We start from the raw sequence: 19,571 nt of genomic DNA on the forward strand, positions 1-19,571 counted from the left end.
AGGTGGTCACCCAAGGCACGCTTTCACCAATGGGGCCTCCAAAAAAAGTTTGTTCATAATCCAAAAAAAAAATGGGTGGTAATCCAGAAAAAGGTTGCAAACCGGGACACACACTTCCGGGTTTGACGTGTTTGTAATCTAAAACATATGCAAACCAAGACGTACGCAAACCAAGGTACCACTGTATACATGTGGACCCTCAGTATGTAACTTCCCTGGAAGATGCGAGTTACCTGTAGATAGCAGTCTGTCCAACAGGAGGCAGTGATGAGTACAGGGGAGTCAGAGGGAAAGAGAGCCTGCCCCCCCCCCCGCATTTCTCCTCCACTCACCCCTATACCATGTATCTGGAATATTTTATGCCTTTCTCTGAATAAGGGCTGCCTCCTGACAAAATACATCTTAACTCAATTGTATGCATTTTAATAGTTAGCATTTGCATGTGAATAAAGACAATAATTCTGAAAGAAAAAAATTAGTCTTGGGGTGGGCCCATTGAACATAATGAGCATGGTTAAACGGTCTATATTCATTTCCAGTGGTCTACTCTTGAGTTAAAGACTGATGCACTCTTTGCTTTAGAAAACTGCTGCTTGCCTTCTATCACTGTGCCATTGAGAGCGTGCTCACTTATGGCTTATGTGTGTGGTACGGTAGCTGTACTACCCAGGACAGGATGGGGTTGTGCAGGGTTGTTAAGGCAGCAGAGAGCATTGTTGGCTGCCCACTCTCCACCTTAGAGCAGATTTATGCCACAAGGTGCCATAGGAAGGCACTGGACATAGTAAAAGATCCATCGCATCCTGGTCACTGTCTCTTCGAGCTCTTGCCGTCGGGACAGAGATACAGGACGATGAAGACAAGAACGAGCCGTCTTAAGAACAGCTTCTTCTCCAGAGCGATCTCGGCCCTGAATGGGAAGCCCGGACTTTGAAAGTCATCTAATCTCCCTTGCTGTATTATACTCTATTGTTTAATTAGTGTTTTTATAGAGCAGTCAAGTAATTTCGTTGTCCCCGAAGGGGGCAATGACAATAAAGATATTATATTATTAAAAGCCATTTCCTCTTAGCCAGGATGGAAAGCTGCTTCTAGGGCTGTTTTCATAAGTATTTGTATTAAAAAGAGTTAACTTTAAAAGAATAATAATAGCTGATTCAATGATGAATTATGAACCTGATGGAATAGAAAAGTTTCCAGCGGATGTTTCGAGTTTTAAACGAAAGGCACTTGCGGAGTCACTGTTGCACTATTCCACAATACTGGGCCGATAACACTAAAAGGCTCGGTTTCTTGTTGCCAGGTGAGCTTTTGTCAACTCGGGGAATGACCAGCGATGCTTCTGCAGACGATCTCAGTGACCAAGCTGGAGTATAAGGGTTTGTGTGGTCCCTGATACAACTGTCAATTACCTGATTCATAAATAATCTCACCCTTCCCATATCCAATCCAATATACGGCTCAAGCCTTCATTGCTGTGGCACCCACTGTATGGAACTAATTCCCCTTGAACGTTAGGCTGGTGCCATCTCTGCTGTCTGCTTGTCACCTACTGAAGACCTTCCTCTTCCTACAAGCCTTTGAAACCGAGATCTTCCCCAGTAAGCACATCTGTATTGGAATTGCTCCTAAAATGATTTCTCAGTTTGTTGTTTGCGACCCTGGACTCCTTTGGATGCCATTATTTTTTTGTAAATAAAAAATAAATACTAATATTTTATTTTATTTTTAGAAATGGGACGTTGGCATCCACCTTTAGTCGACAACTGAAAAAAATAAATAATCATCTGCAGTGCTGGTTAAGCACCTTTGCAGCAAGCTTAGAAACCTCTTTCCATGTGTCAAGGAAGTGGCTTGCAGCATCCGATTCTCTTCCCCTCCCCTCCCCATCGGTTACGGATAATGCTATTTAGCGGCTTATGAGCTCAAACCCTTCCTTTGTTGCAGCTTCAACCTGGCAGCCCTCCAAAGGAGAGGGGGCACTTCCTTCTCAGAACTAATCCTCCCCACCCATCCCCATTTACCATCCTCAATATCTTTTGCTCTTATTCATCCTGCAAATTCCAGAGGGGAAGCTGCCTAAGTCTTCCAAGGTGCCAGGAGACTCCTTTCTGCTGCAAGAGACTAGCAAATTTATGGTGGCATAAGCTTTCGCTCCAGTCCATCAGATGCACGAAGTGTTATATTGAATTGCAACACACACAGAGAGAGTTGGGAGTTAGGGTGGGAATCGTGAATTCAGAGAGAAATGAACTGCAGAAAATTTAGGACGGTGATAAATAAGGGCCTTACAGTGGCAATGAATTTGCAAAACAGCCATCGATAACACAGTCATCCTGGCACTGGTATGCCAATTAATACATATAATATGCTTGGAATTGACTGCCAGAGATGGCACTGAATCTCTACCAGTATTGCAATTTAGCAGTTTCACACTTTGGTCTCCCTAAACCATGTGTAACTCAGGATCTGGCAAAGGTGAGCTCCAGTCAACGAAAGGTTATGCCACGATAGATGTGTTTTTGCCACAATAAGAGTGACACTCGTCTCCCGTTCTGGAAACTTTGGCCTTCGCTAATTAAGAGTACGGTTGTGTGTATGCTTTTTTGTTTTGTTCTTAAAGTACAATTTTTAAACAAGATCGCATTTCCTGCACCCGAAAGAAGGCCTGGATTGGTTTCTACTGTATTTGGAGATTGGGTAGAAGATAATGCTGCCCAAATATTTATATAAAAATTATATAAGTACAGTGCTTTTTTTCTAGGGGATACGCATACCCTAAACATTTAGCGAATCTTTGTACTTTTGTCCATTTAATATCTTTATTTCCCCCGATTTGAACTATAAAATGGTGATTTTTCTTGAATCCAAATGAGAGTATCCCCTAAACATTTTTTTACGAAAAAAAGCACTGTGTGTGTGTGTGTGTGTGTGTGATCCAATGGCTGTGGCTCTCCAGCAGTTCAGCTCTCATCCGTCCCAGCCTCCGGACAAAAGCATTGTACTGTACTTTCTTACGTTGGTAGCGTAGAGACTCGAACCCACTACAAAAATGGCTCCTTGAGCTTCGCCGCCTTAAGCGAAGATGGCGGCTCCCCACCGGCTGCCCCGGTTTCAGCTTCGAACTACGGGCACGCGACGGGAAGTGTGCTTCCCTTATCTCCGTCCCCCACGGGGTACTTCCGGTCCTTCTCAACCCGGCCCTCCCCTTTGCCGGGACAGCTGCTGCCCGGCTAACCGGGGGCGATGTCGGACACATGGAGCTCGATCCAGGCTCACAAGAAGCAGCTGGACTCGCTGCGGGAGCGGCTGCAGCGGAGGCGCAAGCAGGACCCCCTGGGTAAGGGAAGCAGGCGAAGGAAGCGCAGGGGTGTGGGGATAGGATAGGATAGGATAGGATAGGATAGGATAGGATAGGATGCTAGGAAGCACCAGGGCAGGGCTGCATCCAAGTAAGTCCTGCTCAGAGTAGACCCATTGGTATTAATGGACCTAGGCTAGGCGCGAATAGCTGAAGCCCATTCTCCTCTTGAGTATGGCCCGTTTGCACCATACATTTAAAGCGTTACCATGCCACTTTAAAGAGTTTTGCCTTCCCAAATCCTGAGGAATTGTAGCTTGTCAGGAGACACTCCTATTCTGTAACGGAGCTACAGTTCCCTGGGGAAAAGGGTTGGTTGCCAAACCACCCCAAGAACGGGTCCAGAACATATTTTTTTTAAGAGCCCCGGTGAATCGGATCCAGTATCCTCGCTGCGCCTGAATACATCTTCTGGCCAACATTGTCTTTGCGTGGGTGCCCGTCTGTGCATCATCTAGTTGCTTTCATTTATTTATTTTTCAATTTTATACATTTATACAATGTTACAAATCATTTTAACACTTCGAAACGCGACTTCCTTCCCCCTCTTTCAGCTGTTCCTTAGTTTTTTTAAAAAAATATTTTCTGCATATTCCAAATTAACTTAATCATTTATTCATCTGTTTTAAATGTATACTCTTATACAGGCTTCCCCAACCTCGGCCCTCCAGATGTTTTCAGACTACAATTCCCATCATCCCTGACCACTGGCCCTGCTAGCTAGGGATCATGGGAGTTGTAGGCCAAAAAAACATCTGGAGGGCCGAGGTTGAGGAAGCCTGCTCTTATAGAACTGCAGGTTGTTACAATAATCCTCCCAATGCTCTTAACTGTTTACAATTTGCTTGTACATATTCAATAAACCATTTCCATTCTTGATTTCTTATTATCCCGATTTCTTATTTTCCCGGTAAGTTTCGCCATTTCTGTGCATTCCATAAAGCTTTTGTATCCGTTGTTGTTTTCATTTATTAATTGACAGTGGCCTGTGAAGCCTGCCTTCGGAGGGCATTTGTCAATATATATGCTTAGCCTAAGATGGATGTATCCATGGTTACTGTACAGTGGTGCCCCGCAAGACGAATGCCTCGCAAGACGGAAAACTCGCTAGACGAAAGAGTTTTCCGTTTTGGAGGTGCTTCACAAAACGAATTTCCTATGGGCTTGCTTCGCAAGACGACAATGTATTGCGAGTTCCTGCTGGTTTTTCCCCCTCCCCCCCTTTTTCTAAGCCGCTTATCAGCTGATCCAATCAGCAGATAAGCCGCTAAAAGCCGCTAATAGCGCTAATCCGCTAATCCTTCAATGGGCTTGCTTCGCAAGACGAAAAAACCGCTAGACGAAGAGAATCACAGAACGGATTATTTTCGTCTTGCGAGGCACCACTGTATTTTTAATGCGAAATGATCCGGAGGGAACTGTTCTTTTCTTCACTCTTCTTTCTTTTAGTTGCTTGTCTTCCTCCATTAAAAAATTGGTTTTAAAAGGAACCAACGCCGTGTTTCCAAAAGTGGCCAGCAAGCAAGCTTCACAGCAGAACATAAGAAGCAGGATTCCTTTGAGTTCTAGTTGCTGGGAATTGCAAATGGGGAGAGTGCTATGATTCTCAGGTTCTGTTTTCAGGCTTCCTTTAGCAAGCTGCTGTGGGAGCAGAAAACTAGACTGGATGGGCCTTTGGCCTAATCCAGCAACGGCGCTCTTCTTTAATGACCTCATGTTTCCTTACATCAGACCTGAGGAATCCGGACCTGGCCCTCAGCCCTCCCTTTCGAAGCGACAGTCCGGTTCCTTCGTCCGTCACACCCAGCACTGCCACTGAGCCGGGGGATCTCGTGGCTGATCCTGAGCTTGAGAAGAAGCTCCTCCATCACCTCTCCGACTTAGGACTGGCCCTACCCACAGACGCCTTGTCTATCTGCCATGCCATTTCCACGGTGAGCATCAAAGCAACAACCCTGATTGGATGTCATTGTCTGCATCTCCCCCGACTTGCCCTCCCTAAGCAAGGTCTACATTCTTCCCATTGGTCTGTTCACTTTTAGGGACCCCCAGGTTTATTTGGGAGTCGGCACATCCTCTGCAGGATCCAATAATAATAATAATAATAATAATAATAATAATAATAATAATACTTTTCAAGATGTTACAGTGGTGCCTCGCAAGACGAAAAGAATCCGTTCTGTGATTCTCTTCATCTAGCGGTTTTTTCATCTTGCGAAGCAAGCCCATTGATGAATTAGCGTATTAGCGCTATTAGCGGCTTTTAGCGGCTTATCGGATCAGCTGATAAGCGGCTTAGCGGCTTAGAAAAGGGGGGGGGAACCCGCAGGAACTCGCAAGACTTTTTCGTCTTGCAAAGCAAGCCCATAGGAGATTCGTTTTGCGAAGCACCTCCAAAACGGAAAACTCTTTCGTCTAGCGAGTTTTCCGTCTTGCGAGGCATTCGTCTTGCGGGGCACCACTGTACATTTCACTACTTTTGAACATTTCATTAATTTTACAATCATTTTGACATTTCAAAACTTGACTTCCTTCCCCCTCTTTCTGCAGTTCCTTAACTTTATTTTTAATATCTTCTGCATATCCAAATTAACCTAATTTGCTTTTTTATTCATCTTCTTTAAATATATACCCTCATGAAACTGCCGGTTATTACAGTAATATCCTCTGCAGGATCCTAAGAGTCTTGATTGTTCTCTAAAAAGTGAGCGGGACATGGCCCACTTTGTTGCAAAGAAAAACAACTAAAGCTTTATTATTAATTTATTTAAACTCCCACCTTTTTCCCTGACGGGACTCAAGGTGGCCTACAGATAAAAACAAGAATCACTAAAAAAACATAGGAAAAAAACGAATAACGAACAATAAGACATTAATAGAATTAAAACTTTATACATATGTAAAACCAGTTTAAAACTTACAAATAATTACAATAAAAACAGAATGGCATTAGCTATGCTTCCTCCCCATCAGGGCACCCTAAAGCCATGGCTCTTTCAGTATGATTTTCTGCCCCCAGATGCACCCCCAAATTCCACTCTTCGGTGGCAGAGGCTCCCAGAGGGGCCTTGCAGATCATTAAAATCAAAACACCAAGACAGTCTGTGTCCAGGCTTATACAGTCATACCTTGGATCTCAAACACCTTGGCTCCTAAACAAATCGGCTCCCGAACGACCAAAACCTGGAAGTGAGTATTCTGGTTTTCGAATGTTCTTTCAGAAGCCGTATGTCCAACGGGGCTTACAGGGCTTCTGATTGGCTGCAGGAGCTTCCTGCAACCAATCAGAAGCCGCGCTTTGGTTTTCGAATGTTTTGGAAGTCGAACGGATTTCTGGGACGGATTCTGTTCGACCTCCGAGGTATGGCTGTAATTTAAAAGACATGAAAGGAAGACAAGGATGGGGAGTGGGGAGGGGAAAGGTTGCTTGGGCACTGGTTTTTAAAATTAGCTTTCTTATAATGACCAGATGAGATGGAAACTGTTCTGGTAGTTTGATGGAACAGCCATTACCACATGAGACAAAGGAAGAGACGAAAAAAGCAGGCTGATATCTCAGCAGAGCCAAGGGACCATCCCTGCCTCCCATTTGCTCCAGCAATTTCCCCTCTCTCTCCAGAGCAGAGCAAAAGCTTACATGTTCCATATAAACTCGGTGAGGTTAAGCAGTTTATTTGTTGCTGCTTTGCTTAGTCTGTTGCTGTTTTGATCGTGACAGGCTGGTCTCATAGAAACATAGGAAGGTGTCTCAGTATACTCTACACTGACTGGCAGCCTCTCTCCACGGCTTCAGACTGGTGTCTCCCAGCCCTACCTGGAGATGCTGGGGATTGAACCCAGGACCTTTTGCATGCAAGGCAGATGCTTTGCCACTGAGCCACAGCTCTTCCTCTCCCCTGTTGTCTGATGCTGCCAGTCCACACCTCCTCAACCTCCTCTGACTGGCTTGCTCCTTGTCCCGCAGCCCGAAGCCCCCGCCACTCAGCGGAGCGTGGAAAGCCTCTTGCAGAAGTTTGCAGCGCAGGAGCTCATCGAGGTCAAACGGGGCCTCCTCCAGGATGACGACCAGCCCATGCTGGTCACCTACGCTGACCACTCCAAGCTCTCCGCCATGATGGGTGCCGTGGCCGAGAAGAAGGACTCCGGGGAAGGGGTCGGGCCCGGAGGGCCAAAGAGGAGAGCCGGGGAGCAGGACGCCGGGGTCCCCGCCTCTGCCTCCGGGGCTGCTCCCTCTGCCTTGGCGTCTTCCGAGGTGCTCAAGGAGCCCCCCAAGAAGTCTCGCAAGCAGGCCTCGGACCTGGACCTGGAGATCGAGAGCCTACTGAGCCAGCAGTCAACGAAGGAACAGCAGAGCAAGAAGGTAGGGGAGGGAGTGAGGGACAGCCGCTAAATCCCAGGGTGGTCGTGAAAAACCAGCAGAGGCTGGTTCCTGAGGGCAAATGGCGCACTGCCTCACCAACCCCAGCCCGCCCTCGGCCAGCCCTCACTTGCCCGTCTTATCCTGAGGATGCCACAGCCTGCCAACTTCCTTCTCAAGTTTTCTTGTAATTCACAGCCATCTGTTCCCTTTGGCAGTATCCTGAGAATGCCCTCATCAATAATAATAATAATAATTTATTATTTATACCCCGCCCATCTGGCTGGGTTTCCCCAGCCACTCTGGGCGGCTTCCAACAGAACACTAAAATACAATAACCTATTAAACTTTAAAAGCTTCCCTAAACAGGGCTGCCTTCAGATGTCTTCTAAAAGTTTGGTAGTTATTTTTTCTCTTTGACATTTGGTGGGAGGGCGTTCCACAGGGCGGGTGCCACTACCGAGAAGGCCCTCTGCCTGGTTCCCTGTAACTTGGCTTCTTGCAGCGAGGGAACCGCCAGAAGGCCCTTGGCACTGGACCTCAGGCAGAATGATGGAGGTGGAGACGCTCCTTCAGGTATACTGGACTGAGGCCGTTTAGGGCTTTAAAGGTCAGCACCAGGACTTTGAATTGTGCTCGGAAACATACTGGGAGCCAGTATAGGTCTTTCAAGACCGGTATTATATGGTCTCGGCGGCCGCTCCCAGTCACCAGTCTTTTCAGGCCCACTTTTGTTTGAGATAGAACTACAGTAATCACAATACACAAAGTGCAACAGGCTGAATAATCATAACAGTGAACATTTTATTGGTTATTTCCTAATGTAAAGATCTAGCCCAGTATGTTCAACATATACAGTTCATATATACGGTATATAACCTATGGTAATGCATTTCGTCTTTTTTCTTATCTGTTTCTTCTTGTGAGTTCCTGTGTAACACAATCCTTAGGTAAAAATAGAAAAGTCTTCAAGGTAACGAGAACAACACAGCTGATGTAGACTGCTGGTGCAGGTACAAACTGCTAACGTGGGCAGAACAAAGTGTCCGGATAGCTCCCTTGTTTCACCCCGAAGGGCTTCCTCAGCTGATATTAGATCTATACAATATAAATAAACGCATAGTAATACAATATCATTTATATGTAAGTTAAACAATGGGGGAGCTAGGATACAACCTTGCTTAACTCCCTTTGTGCCTGGCACGGCTCCTGTGAGCTTCCCATTTGTAGAGCTACGCACTTTCAGCACAGTGTTTTCTTATAGGCATTTAATCAAGAACAATAATCTTTTGTCTATTCTTGAAGTGTTCAACTTATCCCAACAGTCTTATTCAAGAGATTGAATCGAATGCAGCTTTCAAATCAATGAAAGCTGCATAGAGCACACTACCTGGTTTCTTAACACAGTGTTTCCCAACCTTTTTTGGGCAAAGGCACACTTGTTTGATGAAAAAAATCTCGAGGCACACCACCATTACAGCCCCGTGACGTCAGCGCGCAGCGTCACACCGGGAGGGACGCACGAAAGTGTAACTTTCAATTTTTTTCCCTCCCCCTTGCCGGGGAACCTCCAAGCTTTGGGGGTGGGGGGGGAGGAGGCAGCAAGGCGAGGGACTGAGGGACTCCTCCAACGACAAGGGTTGGGGAAGAAGAGAAAGGGCTATTCCGCTCCAGTCACGGGAGGGGAATATGTACTGGCCCAACTGGTGTGCGGTCTTCGGAAAGCGGGGTGCGGGAAGGAAGCCTAGGCTCGGGGTCCACCAACCTCGGCGGAGAAAGGCAACAACCGGAGCCGATGACGAGCCGGCGCGTGCGTGCAGCGGCTGGCCTCGAGCTCGGGAAGCTGCACGCGGCGATGTTGACGCGGGGCGCGGGAGAGCTTGGGGGCGGGGCTGGAGAGAGAGAGAAAGAGTTGGCAGCACCAGGCGCTGTTACTTATTGCGCTGCGGACGCTGCCAGCAACTGCGGTGGTTGTGCGGCCGCCGCCGCCGCAGAACGTCCTCGTCAGCCAGCTGAGCTGCCTGGCGGCGTAGGGAGCCGAGGGGCGGGGCTTCCTTTCTGAAGGAGCTGAGGGTGGGGGTCCTCCGGCGCCTTCGGCGAAACTGTAAATAAAAACTGTAAATAAAAACTGTAAATAAAAACTGTAAATAAAAACTGTGGCTGCATTGTAGCTACATCCTGGCCTCGGATCCCCGCGGGATTTGCCTAATCCTTTGGAAGCCCCCTCCCCTCCCCGGCCCCCCATTGTTCTGTCGGGGGTCCCGCGCCCCCCTCTCGCCTGTCCCCCGGGCTTTGTTCTCGGTTTGGAGAGGCGGCGAGGCTCAGCTCCGGCTCCGGGAGGCTGCCTTCCAGCCCGCGTGCGCCCCGGGAGCCTGGACGGCGAGGACGGGAAGGAAGGCGCTTTGGGAGGCGCGGGGCGCCGTCCCGCCACCGCCTCTCCCAGCAGCCCGGCAGGTAGGGGAGGGCGCGGAGGGGCACCCGGCGCGGAGCTGGGAGCCTCCGCGAGGCCCCGGCACGGAGCTGGGAGCCTCCGCGAGGCCCCGGCTCGACGGGGCGGGATAAAAAGGCGGCGCCGGCTCGCAGCGCCTCCCCGAGCACCCTTTGCACTCCGACCGGCGGAAGCGGAGGCTACGCGGCTGCGGCCGCCCAGCCTGGCCGGGGATGGCGGGGCGCCAGGTACCGGCAGCCCTCGAGGGGAGGCGCCGGCGGCGTCCAGGGACCGCGCCTGCCGGCCCGGGAGGCGGTGCAGCGCCAGATGTTGCCGCTGCTGGAGAGCCTCCGAGCCCCGGGAGGCTGCGCGCGGTGGCGGCGGCGTCCAGGCGCGCTGGGGGATGCGGGAGCCGAGGGGGCGCCCGCGGGGGAAGGGAAGGGGAACCCCCTCCTCTGCAGCGGGGCCAGAGCAGGAAAGTGAGTGGGAGGCGGCGTCGCCGCTTTAACCCACGTTTCCTTTTTGAAAGAGAAACCAGTGTTTCCCAACCTTTTTTGGACTCGCTCGCGGCACACAAGGCAACATCTCGCGGCACACTTGTGTGCCGCGGAACACCGGTTGGGAAACACTGTCTTAACATACTTATCTATAAAATGGGCTAGTACAAAGCAAAGGTCTGTAGCTGATCTGCCTTGTCTAAATCCTGCTTGCTCTTTGGCAAGAATAGCATCATCAGTTATCCAATCAACTAGCTTATTGTAAAGATGCTTTACAATAACCTCCTTTTTAGACTAAGTGTTGCCCTTGAAGAAGTCAGCAGGGAGGAAGATGACAGCAAAAAGAGAATTAGTTGGCTCCAGCTCTGGCGCCACCTGCTGTTGGCCTCTCTGCTTTCCACCCAATGAGCACCAGCCAGCCCTGGCAAGATTTGTTTTATTTTAGGATTAGGCATTTACAGCCTTCCTTTCATTATGCAGCCCCAAAGTGGGTTATGTAGACCTCAGTGCAATACCTGGACATTTGTACTGGAGGTGTATTTTGATCTCACCCCTAAAAGACCTGTACAGAAAAAAGGCATTCTTGATCTGGCGTTGAAATGTATACACAGTTGTACCTTGGAAATCAAATGGAATCCGTTCCAGAAGTCTGTTTGACTTCCAAAACATCCAGAAACCAAAGCGCGGCTTCTGAATGGCTGCAGGAAGCTCCTGCAGCCAATCAGAAGCTGCGGAAGCTCCGTCGGATGTTCAGGTTCCAAAGAATGTTTGCACACCAGAACACTCACTTCCTGGTTTGTGGCGTTCAGGAGCCGAAACGTCCAAATACCAAGGTGTTCATGATCCAAGGTATGATTGTAATGAGAAGGTCAGATGCACCTTGGAAGGTGAAACATTCCACAGCTTGGGGGGCCACCACAGAGAAGGCTCTCTTGTGTACTGCTGCCCCACGAACTTCACTGGCTGGCTGAAATGGCCAGCAGGGCATCCCTGCAGATTGCAACAGGTCTGCATGCTTGGGGTCTAGAGTCCATAATTCCCCCAGTGTGCTGTCTCCGTGGGTGGTCAGTTGGACGCTGTACCCTAGGGGTGGGGGACAGAATCTGGCCAGCAAGAAGGATGCTGAGCTCCTCCCCCCCCCCCCGCTGTGGTGGGTGTGTCCGCACACCTGTCAGTCAGCTGATATCACAATGACATGAAGCGTTGCAACGTCAACGAAGAAAATCCTTGATTCTTTCCATTTCAGGCGTGGCTTCAAACTGTGACTGCAAAGGAGCATTTTTGCCTTTGCATCCTGGCTCAAACTCAACAAGTGGGGCTTGCAGTCATTTAGATCCAAGCCCTGCTTTCAAGAAGGATTGGCCGCATGTGGGAGCTCCCGATATGAATGACATATACCCCCCCTTAAAAAGAAACCCCCCCCAAGACCTGCCCTCTTAGCAGGCAATGTGGATGGAGACCAAAAATGAAAATTAATTCCAGTTGGAACCACGAAGACTGGAAGCCCAGGCAATTTTGCATGTCTTTCTTTCCCCTGACCTGGTCTCGGCCTCCTTGCCTCCCCAGGTGAGCCAGGAGATCTTGGAGCTGCTGAACACGACAACGGCCAAGGAGCAGTCCATCGTGGAGAAGTTCCGCTCGCGAGGCCGGGCGCAGGTGCAAGAGTTTTGCGACTACGGAACCAAAGAGGAGTGCATGAAGGCCAGCGACGCCGACCGGCCTTGCCGAAAGCTCCACTTCCGGTGAGCCTCTGGGGTTCGGTGAGCCCCGAAACAGTTTTGGAAATGCCGCAGGACTTCCACAAACTTTTAGAGCGGGATCTGGGAACTCAGGCTTTTCGCCATGCTGTGTCTTGGCCTTGCTTTATAAAACCAGCCCCAGTGAATCAGACTAAAGATGCAGGTGACCCACTTTCTGAAGACAGTTCGGAAACTCCAGCAGGTGCAGAACGTGGCTGCCAGGTTGCTAACCCACGGGGCAAGATCGTTTTAAGCATGTAACGGCAATCCTGGCCCAACTGCACTGACTGCCAATTAATTTCTGGGCCCATTCAAAAGGTTGGTTTTGACCTATAAAGCCTAAAAGGGCCCAGGACCGCAATACAGTGGTACCTCGGGTTACAGACGCTTCAGGTTACAGACTCCGCTAACCCAGAAACAGTACCTCAGCTTAAGAACTTTGCTTCAGGATGAGAACAGAAATTGTGTGGCGGCAGCGGGAGGCCCCATTAGCTAAAGTGGTGCTTCAGGTTAAGAACAGTTTCGGGTTAAGAACGGACCTCCAGAACGAATTAAGTTCTTAACCCAAGGTACCACTCTACCTCAAGGGCAGGCTCTCACCATATGCACTGATCCAGACCCCGCATTGATCAGCTGAGGCCCCTTCCATGTGAGGTCCAGAATGTGGCAACATGAAAACGGGCCTTTTTTGCAGTGGCTCCCTGCTTTTAGAATACTCTCCCTTGGAGAGCTTCACTACATTAAACCATCTATGGTTCCCAACCTTTTTGTTGTTGTTTTTTTGGGGGGGGCCATGTCCCACCTAAGCACCTCGAAAATCCTGATTCTCCCCACCCTCCCGTGACATATACCATATTTTTCGCTCTATAAGACGCACCAGACCACAAGACGCACCTGGTTTTTGGAGGAGGAAAACAAGAAAAAACAAGAAAAAAAAATATTCTGAATCTCAGAAGCCAGAACAGCAAGAGGGATCGCTGTGCAGTGAAAGCAGCAATCCCTCTTGGTGTTCTGGCTTCTGTGATAGCTGCGCAGCCTGCATTCGCTCCATAAGACGCACACACATTTCCCCTTACTTTTTAGGAGGGAAAAAGTGAGTCCTATAGATTAAAAAATACGGCAATTCTTATTATTAAAAAAGTGAACTCCTATTCAAGTGGAGGAAACCTAAAAGGCCGTTAACTGTTAATAACTCATTCTCAAATTGCCCCCCTTAAAAATCAAATTGCCCCCCTGTGGGAACCATGGATCTATATCCTTTTAAATTGTGTGGGTGATGGGGTGTTATTGTTTTGTTTGGTACTGTGTTACACATTTTTGTGTTTTCATACTGTAAACTGCCCGGCGATCCTCTGACGAAGGTAGAGAAATTTAATTAATAATGATAACAAAATTCAAAACAGCAACAATTAATTGCACATTTATTCAAAATCCAGCTAAAATGGTTTAGTTGAATTAATCGAACAAAACTGATGAATTTGATCCAGCGATGCCAGCTTTTCAAAGTCCGATAGTCATTTACAACTCCAGTGCCCCCGCTGCCAACCCCTTGCCTCTTAGCTCCCACCACCAATAATCCCATCACTGATTCCACTGCTTTTGAGAACCACCAGTTTAGATTAACTTTAATAATAATAACCGTGCCTTCAAGGGGGTGGGATATTTAGTTTGCCATTTTATTTCTAATTTTTAAGATAGGCTGCCTTTCGCACGGGCCTTTCAAAGTGGCGTATCAAAAAGCCCAAACCCAGAAATAGATGAATCCTGTTAATATCACATCCAGTCAAGCAGTTCGGGGGGGGGGGGTCAGAGGCTTCACATGAAACGGTCCAAGGTGGACGTGAAGCAAGATATCGTCTAGTGAAGCAGCCAGCCACCCCTTCTCCTTGCAGCCGCATCATCAACAAGCACACGGACGAGTCTCTGGGGGACTGCTCCTTCCTCAACACCTGCTTCCACATGGACACCTGCAAGTACGTCCACTACGAAATCGACGCCTGTGCCGACCTGGACGCCCCTTGCGGGCGGGAGCTGAGCTCGGGCCAGGAGCTGGCGCTGCCCCAGGCGGTGGGGAGGGACTCCAGTGTGGACCGCCTTTTCCCTCCACAGGTACCCAGGGCTGGCCGCAGCGGATATCTGCAGCGGTAGGGAGGCGGGGAGGCATCCATGACTTGGTACGAGGCAGGATCCTCTGGATGCCGCCTTAATTACAGCGGTCCCTCGGGTTACATACCTCTCTGGATATGTAATCTTCGGGTTGCAAAAGCAGCAAACCCGGAAGTATTTTTCCGGGTTTCGCTGCTCGCGCATGTGCAGAAGTGCTCTATCAGCCGTGCACAGAAGTGGCGTCTCTGGTTACAGATTTTTGGGGTGCGCAGCGACCCCTGGAACGAATTACAGTGGTGCCCCGCAAGACGGAAAACTCGCTAGACGAAAGAGTTTTCCGTTTTGGAGGTGCTTCGCAAAACGAATTTCCTATGGGCTTGCTTCGCAAGACGACAATGTCTTGCGAGTTCCTGCTGGGTTTTTTTCCTCCCCCCCCCCTTTTTCTAAGCCGCTAAGCCGCTTATCAGCTGATCCGATCAGCAGATAAGCCGCTAAAAGCGCTAATCCGCTAATCCGTCAATGGGCTTGCTTCGCAAGACAAAAAAACCGCTAGACGAAGAGAATCACAGAACGGATTATTTTCGTCTTGCGAGGCACCACTGTACCGCATTTTTCACTCTATAAGATGCACCAGACCACAAGACGCACCTAGTTTTAGGAGGAGGAAAACAAGAAAAAAATATTCTGAATCTCAGAAGCCAGAACAACAAGCGGGATCGCTGCGCAGCGAAAGCAGCGATCCCTCTTGCTGGTCTGGTTTCCGGGATAGCTGCGCAGCCTGCATTCGCTCCATAAGACACACACACATTTCCCCTTACTTTTTAGGAGGGAAAAAGTGAGTCTTATACAGAAAAAAATACTGTAAATCCGTATCCAGAGGGTCCACGGTATTTTGATTTTTAAAAGCACTTCTCCATGTTCTCTAAGGCATTCCCTTCCCCGTTTCCTCTCTTTGCCCCCAGTGGATTTGCTGCGACATCCGCTACCTTGACGTCAGCATCCTGGGCAAGTTTGCTGTCGTGATGGCCGACCCGCCCTGGGACATCCACATGGAGCTTCCGTACGGGACCCTCACGGACGACGAGATGAGGCGCCTCAACATCCCCGTCCTGCAGGACGAGGGGTTCCTCTTTCTGTGGGTCACCGGCCGGTATGGGACATTAACCCAGCTTGTTCTTCCTCCCAGGATCTCCCCTTTCCCCTTCATCCTCATGACGACCCTGGCAGGTAGGGCAGGCAGAGGGATTGCATCACCCAGTGAGTTTGGTGGCCGAGACGGGATTTGAACCCTGGTCTCCGGGGTCCAGCAGTCTAACCACTACACCAGGGATTCCCCACCCTACAGCCCTCCCCATATTCTTGTGCTCTGAATCCCATCAGCCCCCAGGCAGCAAGACCCAGAGTCACCTCCAGAGAACCAGGAAGAACCTGGCTTCTTAGAGCAGTAGATAGATCCATGTTAGGTCTAAGTAACCTTTTCGGGGCCAGGAAGGGGTGGAACAAGAGGAAAAAGCAGATGGAACAATGAATCCAAATGCTGCTTTGTACTGTAGGCTACGGTCTGTACACACAGAACTCTAGCCTCCATCCAGGCAAACACGAGGCATTCTCAGAGGTCAAGCACAGCCAAAATACGGAGGCTGTGAAGTAGGGGCCCATGTGGCCTGGGGGCCAGTTAAAAGAGGCAGGAGGGCCACATTGAGATTCTCCCACCTGCGAGGTAGGATCAAGCTTGTTTTGGAGTGGGGAAGAGTGTTAACAGCCTCAACCCAGTCAACTATGGGGCAACAAGAGACAGGGGCAGAAAGGGTCTTTCTCTTATGAGCAGCCATGATTCATTCACCATTCATATTGCTCTTTTCTCTCTCCATTGCAACCGCAAGGGCCATGGAACTCGGCCGGGAGTGCCTGAATCTCTGGGGGTAAGTGCATTCTTACAGCCGGTGGAGGGTCTTCTCCTTTCTGTGACCCCTCTTCTTCCTGCTCAGTTTCACTGCTGTCCTCCCCCCTCCCTCTGCTTTCTAGGTACGAGCGAGTAGATGAGATAATCTGGGTAAAAACAAACCAGCTCCAGCGCATTATCCGGACGGGGCGGACAGGCCACTGGCTCAACCATGGCAAAGAGCACTGCTTGGTAATTGGGATGGGGAGAGAGGGAAATTAGGTTAGGAATCCCATGGAAACGGAAAGCATACAGGAGTCCTGGTTATTTTTGGGTGGAGGGAGACGCACAGGCAACGGTATATTCACTGCAGCGGATAGCTCAGGGATAGCCAACGTTGTGCCCTCCAAATGTTGTTGGACTCCAACTCCCATCAGCCCCAACACTCAAGAGATGATAGATGTAGTCCCAACACTATCTTTGCAAAAGCTGCTTTTAGCAGCTTCACCTTAGAGGGGAAGGTAATGCCTTGCCCCTTCTTTTGAGGAGCGGTACAACAGAGGACGCAAAGCATTGCGTGTAAATGGGCACAAGTTACGGAGGAGCCCGATTGTGCCTGAACCATCTTTTTCTGCGGGCAGGTCGGGGTGAAAGGAAACCCCCAGGGCTTCAACCGAGGTCTCGACTGCGACGTCATTGTGGCAGAGGTAAGGCAGAGAGTTGGGTCAGCCCAACATTGGATCCAGGGGCGGTGGAAAGATCCCCCCCCCACACACACAATATTTACTGTCTGTGAAATTTACTGTCCCACAGGTACGCTCCACCAGTCACAAGCCAGACGAGATCTACGGCATGATCGAGCGGCTCTCACCCGGGACCCGCAAAATAGAGCTCTTTGGGCGACCCCATAACGTCCAGCCCAACTGGTGAGCGTCACCCATCCCTTTTGACCCTGAACCGCTGAATGACCTCTCAACTCTCTCTTTAAGATTTGAACTCTGCGGCAAAGCCCATGGTTCTCATTACAATGCTGCTTTGACAGAATTTAGAAATGTGGTCCATGGTTCGATCCCTGGGACCTCCCAGGTAGGACTGGGAATATCCCATCTGCAGCCCAGGAGAGCTGCTGCCAGTCAGTGCAGACAGTACTGAGCTACACTGATCAGTGGGCTGACTTGGCATCCTTTGCTGTTCCCAATCCAGCCCAAGCCATGCGAGGAAAGGGAATGATTTTTATTCCCTTTCTGGGACCCACTTGAAAATTTAGCTCTAGAATCTTAAGTCTGTCCAGATTGCTCGACAGATTTTCAAACTTCAGAATAAATTTCAGAATTTGTTTGTGCTTTTTAAAGGATGTTGCTGAGACTATACATCAGACACGTCACTGAGCTCCTCCTAGTGCCAGATTAAGAAGTCACCCTATATTGTTTTTTAAGAAACTCAACCCCAAATAGTCTTTGGAAAGGTTTAAGACAGGAGTAGCCATCCAGATGTTGTTACCCTCTCCCATCAGCCCCAGATGTGGAGGGCACGTTAGCCACTCCTGCCCTACACAAATCAAAGTTTGCATCTCTCTCTCTTAAACCTGCTGAATTAAGTCTCCTTTAAAACCATGCCAACCGTTGTGGCCTCCCTAACCAAAGAATTCCTGGCATTGTAGTTTGACAAGAGCATCCCTGCTTCAAAGAGCCTCAGCTGCTGGAAACATGTGAGCTGCTGCAACCCCTATGCAGCATTTGCAGTCAGCCAGGTCAGAGCTCAGCTTGAGCGGAGCAAGCCTGCCTGGCAACCGAAGATGGGAGAAGAGCATTTTCAGACCAAAGGTCCATCTAATCGAGGACCCAGTTCTCACTGGTGCCCCAGTGGGAAACCAGCAAGCAGACTTGTAGCACAGGCACAGGCATCTCCCCTCCTGTGGTTTCCAGCAACTGGGATTCAGAAACATCACTGCCTCCAGTTGTAGAGGCAGAGCATAGCCAATGTAACTATTAGCACCTCGATGGCCCTCTCTTCCCCAAATTTGTCCAATCCTCTTGGAAAGCCATCCAAGCTGGTGGCCATCCAATGAGGCTGTTTTGCTTCAAGGTGCAACTTGGCGGCAACTCTAAATAGACAGAGATCTGGTGATCTGATCTGGGTAGGTGGCAGATACTGTTATTGCTATTATTTAGGGGGCAATCCTATCCACTGGAATAAGTTGGGTTAGGATGCAGCTGATCTGTGGCTGAGTGAAGAGCCTGAGCTCAGCCAAAGATACCTTGGCATTCTCTTCCCACTTACGAATCTCAGCAGCTGATAGTTTTCCACCAGCGCCCTTTAACCAATCCTTCACTCAGCCTCACACTGGAACCACAACACAGGTTTTATATAGACCCCCTTTCCTCATTACCTCCACCCTCCCTTAATCCTCTCTCTCTCTCTCTCACATCTTAGGATCACGCTTGGTAACCAGCTGGACGGAATCCACCTGCTGGATCCAGATGTGGTGGCTCAGTTCAAACAACGTTACCCAGACGGAATCATCTCTAAGCCCAAGAACATGTAGAGGGGAGACAAGGGGAGATTTTAGTGCGATGGACCAAAGGGGGTGTTTTGCAGGGGGTGTTGGCAAAAGGAATGGATTGTATTCTAATATAGGGTGTGTTTTTTTTCTAAAATAAATAAAACAAAATGGATTCTTTCTCCATAGCCGAGACATGTGAAGAATGTGGGACGTAGAAGCGAGAGCCCAGTTCCTGTGGAAGATGCTGTTTAGCCCCCTAGAGGCACTTGGTGATCGATAGGTAGAAGGCTGCAACTCCCTCGATCCTAACCCACCCCTTATTATTCTGCCTGTATTCCTTGCTGGTGGGTCTTGGAAGCAGCTCACCAGCAAGGTGAAGCTTCTGGGCACAGGAGAGGGGATGGGGAAAACCTTGCTCCTGGGCTTTGAATTGTCCCACTGAAAGGCTGCATGAGATGAGGTTAGGGTTTTGCTCCTACCCTCTCCTCCCTTCAGGGCAGGGGGAAATTCCACGCAAGGTGAAGATGAGCTCCTGCTGCTCCTTTCCCTCTTGTGTGAAGCTGGCTGGTTGCTGTGGCTCTACGGTGCTGGATCCCAGAACGGAGCGCAGCTCAGTGGGAAAGAATGTGTTTTGCATGCAGAAGTTTCCAGATTTCAGGCACAGAAGGAGACCCCTATGTGCTTCTGCAAGGAGCTGG

The 19,571-nt window shown here is 49.4% G+C and overlaps 1 protein-coding gene across 1 annotated transcript; it reads left to right on the plus strand.

The window, feature by feature from the left end:
• Window positions 1-3,179: 3,179 nt before the first annotated feature.
• Window positions 3,180-19,050, plus strand: METTL3 (methyltransferase 3, N6-adenosine-methyltransferase complex catalytic subunit). The gene is made up of 11 exons (XM_083471157.1): window positions 3,180-3,340; window positions 5,093-5,295; window positions 7,326-7,721; window positions 12,210-12,385; window positions 14,275-14,491; window positions 15,451-15,638; window positions 16,372-16,410; window positions 16,514-16,622; window positions 17,012-17,077; window positions 17,184-17,296; window positions 18,804-19,050. Exons 1-11 carry the CDS (start codon window positions 3,247-3,249, stop codon window positions 18,913-18,915), a joined length of 1,713 nt encoding a protein of 570 aa, XP_083327283.1. The 5' UTR covers window positions 3,180-3,246; the 3' UTR covers window positions 18,916-19,050.
• Window positions 19,051-19,571: the final 521 nt, after the last annotated feature.

Source organism: Podarcis liolepis (assembly GCF_965112155.1).
Source record: "Podarcis liolepis genome assembly, chromosome: 13".
NCBI classification, from domain to species: Eukaryota; Metazoa; Chordata; class Lepidosauria; order Squamata; family Lacertidae; genus Podarcis; species Podarcis liolepis.